Below are 6459 nucleotides of genomic sequence, written 5' to 3'. Positions count from 1 at the left end.
TAGATAGGCTACTTTAGAGATCAAAGTAGTGTAGATGGGTGTGCCAAGTGGACCACCTAGTTATGACCTATTAGCCAAGAAGGTATACTTATGATCCATGTAAGGTGGTTATGAGAATCCTTGCCACTAAAATAGCCAGTGACAAGGGTTTAAAAATGTGTCTATACAATTAGGCTCTTGTAGTCAAAGAGAGAGCAACATTGTAGGGGACTCAACTAGGTCCTCAAATCTTATGTTATGTCAAATGGATTGTGGAGTTGCCACTTTACTTCTCCTCTTTTGTTCATGAATTGATATTAGATCACATCAGATTCACATAGCAAGAGGAGATGAACATACATAATAGATTAATCCCATAGGAAGATAGGTGGAGTTCCTTCCCTAGTTTTGGAGCTTTTTCCATATGGGTGCCTCACTAATTGTGGAAAATATCATCATAGATCCATATGTAGCTATTTTCAACCTTTGGAATATAGATGAGGTTTTAATGTCGGCTTATTGTATCACCTAGGGTTTGATAAATAAAGGTCCTTGACTAGTAGAGAAATTCCCATAGTAGGTCAAATGTACTTTCATTGCAAACTTTCTCCAAGTGGAGATAATGTTCAAGGAGAGTTGCAAGAGTAATTGGAAGAAAAAGGGAAAGTAGGGTAGACTTCTCTAACTTTAGGAGTCATTATTATTACTAGTCAAGGTAGAAGAACCCCTCCACTTATGCCTAGAGCTTCGTTGGAGTAACAAGACATAGTGGTAGAGGAAGGTATGGGAGGATGATGAAGAGAATAACCCAACCTATTACCCTTGTGACAATTCCTTAAGAGATGAGGGAGATAGTGTCATAGTTGAGGTTGAACTAGAGTAATCAAGGAGTTAGATAAGGCCCGACTTGTGTTTGACCCTACTTAGCAAGAGGGATATCCATGTGAGTGAATCTTTTATCTTTATTTACTTTGTAATGTCTTTTATAGCAACTCAACTAAAGATAAGGTTTGAATAACTCTTCATTGTGTGTATGCATGGACTATGGCTAAGTTGAGAACCTTTATCCTTGACATCTAGACCTAAAAGTATGATTTTAGTGATGAAGTGGTTGAGGGGGGACCTTCTAGTTGATCCAAGACTTCCTTCTCTTATTGGGAATCATACTAATGTTTCTCAAGCTGCATGGTATAGTTTGAGGGAGAAAGTAGCCATGCACATAGAGATCGAGTGAGCATGGGAACACGCATACACACAATCAACTTATTGTTATTATGAGATCAACATATTGTCACTATGAGATAATGATTGGGAAGAGGAAGAGTCATCTTGAAAAAAATTTATAATGATTTTTCTTGTAAAGGGATGAATTCTTATTTTGGTTTATGAATGCATGTTATATTCCTGAATTCGGAAGTGTAAAAGTTAGGATTGATGGAAACAAATTTGAATTGAAGATTAAAAAATATTTTTAAATTTTTTGAAAAATAAAATAAAGATATCCTTTTTACCTTTACACATTAATTATAAAATGAATTGAAATTTGAATTAAATATTATCATTATGAAATAAATCACACTAATCATTATCTTAAAATAATTAGATCTTAAAATAATTAGATTTTCATATGACATATATACACTATCTTGAACAACAAATTATTGTTAAATAAAAATATAACTATATGAAAAGAAAGAAGATAATATGAAAATAGAAACCCCATAATAGATATATGATAAATATTTCAAATTACACTATCTTTATTGTTAAGATAAATTTGCAGTCTATTGAACAATAGATTTATACTCTTTTTAATGGGACGAAAGAAAAGAATATAAAAATAGAAACTCTTATGATTAATATTTCAAAAATACTAAACACATCAATCTTCAAGGTTTGATTAATATCATAATTGCTCAAAACTCAATTTACATCATAATTATGTATAGGTGATGTGTATTTTGTAGCATTTCATTTCAGAAACTAAATTATTTTCCCATGATTCTTTGTTGTAAAACCTAATTCATATGAAGCATGATCTGAGCTCCGTGTTGGGGTTTGAGCAGGAATGATTGCACAGGTGCATGGATGTAATTAGGTGAAATCACAAAGGAAAACCTTTGCAGAATCATGGCTAATATTATTTTCACCTCTAGCAGTGCATAGTTTTGACCAATGCAGATCCGCGGGCCTAATGCAAATGGCATGAATGCCATTGGATGCTTGGCAGCCTTTAAAATTCCCTGGCTAAATCGCTCTGGATTGAATTCATTCACACTCTCTCCCCAGAAAGCTTGATCATGGTGGATTTGAAGAATCGGAATCTCAAGCTGAGTACCTGCAGGAATTGAGAACCTTCCAAGCATAATTGGCTTAGATGTCTGCCGTGTTATTATCACTGCTGGTGGATAAAGTCTCAAGGATTCATTAAGAATCATTCCTACCTGCAATAACATGGATACAAGGAAATTGATCTACTTATCAATGTCTCTGCCTTCTCTGAAAAATTGAAAAATCTGAAAAACAAAACCCTATCTCTGTAATCTCTGTTATATATATATATATATATATATATATAAATCTGAAAACAAAACCCTATAGATCTATAATCTCTAATTTTTTTCTAAATCTGAAAACAAAACCCTATAGATCTATAATCTCTAATTTTTTTCTAAATCTGAAAACAAAACCCTATCTCTATAATCTCTGGTTTTTATTAAAAAAATGCTCTTTTAAATAGTTTAAACTTCGAACAGAATGTTGCGGAAACAGAGCATGATCTAGGAGCACCATTGGAAAAATCAATTCCAGGAAAGGTCAAAACGTAAAGCCCTTTTACTTACGATTTTTAGGCCATTTACAGTGTCTGCATTTGGAAATCCAATTTTCCCACATACTTCCAAGACCTCCTTGCGTGCTCTCTCTTGCCATTCTGGATGCATTCCCATCAATACCATAGTCCATGTCAAGAGGATTGATGTAGTTTCCTGACCAGCTGCATAGAAGTTCCGGCATTCAGCAAATATTTCATCTGTAGTCATGCTCATGTTTCCTCTTCCGTCTTTCTTTTGGGAAGTCATCATCAGACCAAGTAGATCAGTGCCGTAGTCCTCTAAATTTTCACAAGCAGTCCTCTCTTTACCTTCAATCACCTGCATAATACATCTCTTAATTTCCTTCTCCAATGACCATCGTTGCCTATTCTTTCTTGTCGGAAGAAACCTGTTAGAAAAAAAAAAGTCCTAGAACTTATCAATCCGCAGTCATGAAGACTTAAACAGTTACATGTTTCTGGATTTATAGATCTTAATAGCATTACAAATGAGGGATTAGAACAAAACATGGATAAAGTTCTGCTCCATTAGATCCAAAGGTTTTAGCCGACGTGTACCATAGATGAGAGTGGAAAATAGAATTAAAATTAAGAATAGCAGCAGTCATTGTGGTATACCTAGGGCTGTGGTTTAGTGATAAGGGAGATCACTTACTGTTACAATTACAAACATTCAAAATGAAGGTAATCAGGCCCTCCATGCTAATGCTGCTTTGTGTAAAATGGTGGAGGATTTTAAAATTGGATTATGTCAACATTTTATCTTCAACTGCTGGAGTTTAACTGATGCTGCTGTAATTTCAGAAGACCCCTATCCCCATGCTACAAACCCTAGACCAGCAACCTCATCTTTAAGAATCAATAACAGTTGCTGAAAAGGAAAAAAGAATCAGCTGAAGGACCATCTCAGTGATACAACTCACCAATTAAAACAAGAACCCATAATTTCAAAGAAGCGATCATTTCTGAAATAACAAGATCTTCAAAGTACATACAAATTTTCCCATCAAAAAAAGAGAATGGATGCTACTTGAAGTGGAAAATCCTCCAATACTTAGCTTCTCGATATAGGCGACGGAAGATCGGCTCTAATTTTTCAAGGAACGAGCTCTGATTTGTTGCTTAATGGAAGCTTTTCCCAGAACAAAAACATTGAAGGCTTCAGCTCAGGAAAACTAGGCAGACATAGGATAAGTAGAGCCGCTTTTAATTCCAAGGGATATTTGGTGGCATTCTTCTCACCAGAATAGGAAAGAAATTAAATCTTTGAAGGGAGACACTGGTTTATGAAGAAGGAAGCTTCTTTATGAAACACTTAACAGATGATTTACTAGGTATAGCACTAGTATGTGTAAGATTTCCTTTCCTCCGAAGAGAGTAGGCCGAGCCACTGCAGAATTTATATCACCAGTTCAGATATCACATGAAACCTATGTTATTCAATTAGGTCAAACTTTTTGTCAATACAAATCAACAAAAATCCACCCTTAAAAGAAACATATTAGAAGTAAGTGGGATAGAGTGAGAACATGTTGACTCTGAAAGCATCCTTTCAGTTCAGAAAATGTCATGAACATGGACATCTGGAACGGTATGCCTGGGACTAAGAGACAACCCAACGAAACCCTTCAAGACAAGACAGTAAAAAAGAGATGGAAAACAAGTAAATGTTTCCTAGAATGAACCCACACAAAGGGCACAGCAACAGAAGGAGCATCAAGATCAAGAACCACATGTGAAAAAATAACGGAGCAACAGGTCTAGACAGCCTAAATTAGGAAGAACAGAAAAACTCCCTCTTAGATGACTCAAGTAACAATCTCTAATCCATTTGAAATCCTCAAGGATAGAAGAGCTGCAAACAAGAACTTTTAGAGGCTAAAGAGGAAAGCATTATTTAATTTCCTCTTGAATATTTTAAAAGGAGGTTGTTAGCTCATTGTTGAGGTTAGACACATTATGATATTTGCTTCTGCTGGTGAAAAACCTATGTCATCTTATGATATTTGTTAGCTCATTGTTGAGGACAAAAACCTTCCTAGCCGGACTTGGTGATTTCATCTAGAGGTCACAGCTGCGCCTGCAAGTGAAGTTTTTCAGTTTATTGTTCAAGATGAACATTTGCTATGTGTTGAATTGTGTGGTTTGATAGGTTTATTAAAAATATTGGTTGAATGATTTTCAAGAGTTTATTGATGAGATTGAAGTAGTCTATTTCTGGTTGTACATTCCAGGAAGTGGAAGGATTGTACTGCATGCCTATCATACCACATATGGGCTTATTGCTGATAGATTTTGTTGGTTAAATTTTGATTTGTTATGAATTTATGCTATTGTCCTGGGTTTTAGTTCAGGCCATACCAACTTTGATAACTGTGGAGTCCCTTATGTGAGGTCGTACACCTACAAGCAAGGCCATGCAAGCTGCTGAAAGGGGCAAGTGAAGTGAGGAAGTGATTCACTCCGTTTTGGGAGCATTTAACACTCTATTTTGAGGTGCCAAGGGTTTGTCAAATGATCTGCCAAATGAACTTTCATTTTTTTTTGGTAAGTTTGTTGCTATTTACACCTGTTGTACTTGTTTTATCAGCAGCTCATTAAGTTATTACAAACTTGTAATTTTTTGTTCTTTTATTATCAATTTGATAAATTATCTTTTCTAGTGTGTTGGGTGTGTAGAAGAGTTTTGGAGTGTGTTTTTAGTAGTTTGCAGTTAGGTGGTATTTGTATGCTTCTAGGCAATGTTTCAGTGTATGGGCATGCGCATTTCAGACCTATATGAGCAGCGTTAATAGCAGCTACAAAGTTACACAATTCTACTGTAGCCTTGTTTCATCCATCGAAAGTACTTTATAGTTGTTTCATTGATAAATTGATTTATCTATGTCATTTGATGTGCTTTGGGTTTTTGTAGCAGTCTCTATTTGTGATCAAAACTCTATATTAGCATGTATCAGCAATTTATCTTTCTAAATGATGTTTGTAATGCATGTTATATGATCTTGCAATGCCCTAGATGGTAGTATTGCTAATGGTTTCAATTTGCATTTCGTGTAATTGCACACTTTGTTGAATAAGTGTAGATAAGGATGGTTTGCTGCTTTGTGTGCCATCTTATTTGTGGTGATTGCATACTCCATTGAATAAGTGTAGAAGTGTTTCCTTTCAGTTCTCGCATCAGGCATACTCCATTAAAAAAGTGAAGATTTGGTTGGAACTACCGCTTAGTGTGTTTCTTTCGGTTTCATGCATCAAGCACACTCCACTGAAGAAGTTAGACCTGGTTGGACTTGCCACTTTGTGTGCTTAGTTGATTATATCACTTCATGTGTTGCTTTACATAATTGGGTATGGTCCTATACACTGTATACTCTCACCTTGCCCATCATGAGAGTTGGGTGATCAGAAAGTGTTAAGGGCATTGCATGGTAGTTTTCATTCAGATGATTTTTTTTTTTTAAAATCAGAAAGGTTATTGCAGTGGTATCAGGACTCGTGATCTTGTCAGCTTGTTTGGAAGCTAACCCTCCTTGTAGATTTTTCAGTTGCATGACATAATTTTTAAAGTGTGTGAGTGTTCATAAAATTGCATAACAGTGTTCAATGGCTATATATCAGTTCCAACAGTGAGTTTCAGTGGATTGTCA

At 35.4% G+C, this 6459-nt stretch overlaps 1 protein-coding gene across 1 annotated transcript in view; it reads right to left on the bottom strand.

Moving 5' to 3' along the window:
* Nucleotides 1–1869: 1869 nt before the first annotated feature.
* LOC131038721 (cytochrome P450 734A1) overlaps nt 1870–6459 on the bottom strand; it is a 31991-nt gene continuing 27401 nt past the window's right edge. The window contains exons 6-8 of the mRNA XM_059217197.1: nt 4133–4202; nt 2823–3221; nt 1870–2423 (exon numbers count right to left, since the gene is read on the bottom strand). Coding sequence (XP_059073180.1) covers nt 1998–2423; nt 2823–3221; nt 4133–4202 — 895 coding nt within the window. The 3' untranslated portion in view covers nt 1870–1997. The remainder of the gene's footprint in view (nt 2424–2822; nt 3222–4132; nt 4203–6459) is intronic.

The sequence above is a fragment of the Cryptomeria japonica genome, chromosome 3 (genome assembly GCF_030272615.1).
Source record: "Cryptomeria japonica chromosome 3, Sugi_1.0, whole genome shotgun sequence".
Lineage (NCBI taxonomy): Eukaryota > Viridiplantae > Streptophyta > Pinopsida > Cupressales > Cupressaceae > Cryptomeria > Cryptomeria japonica.
Note: the sequence above shows the minus strand (reverse complement) of the source record. Positions and strands in the feature narration are given on the sequence as shown.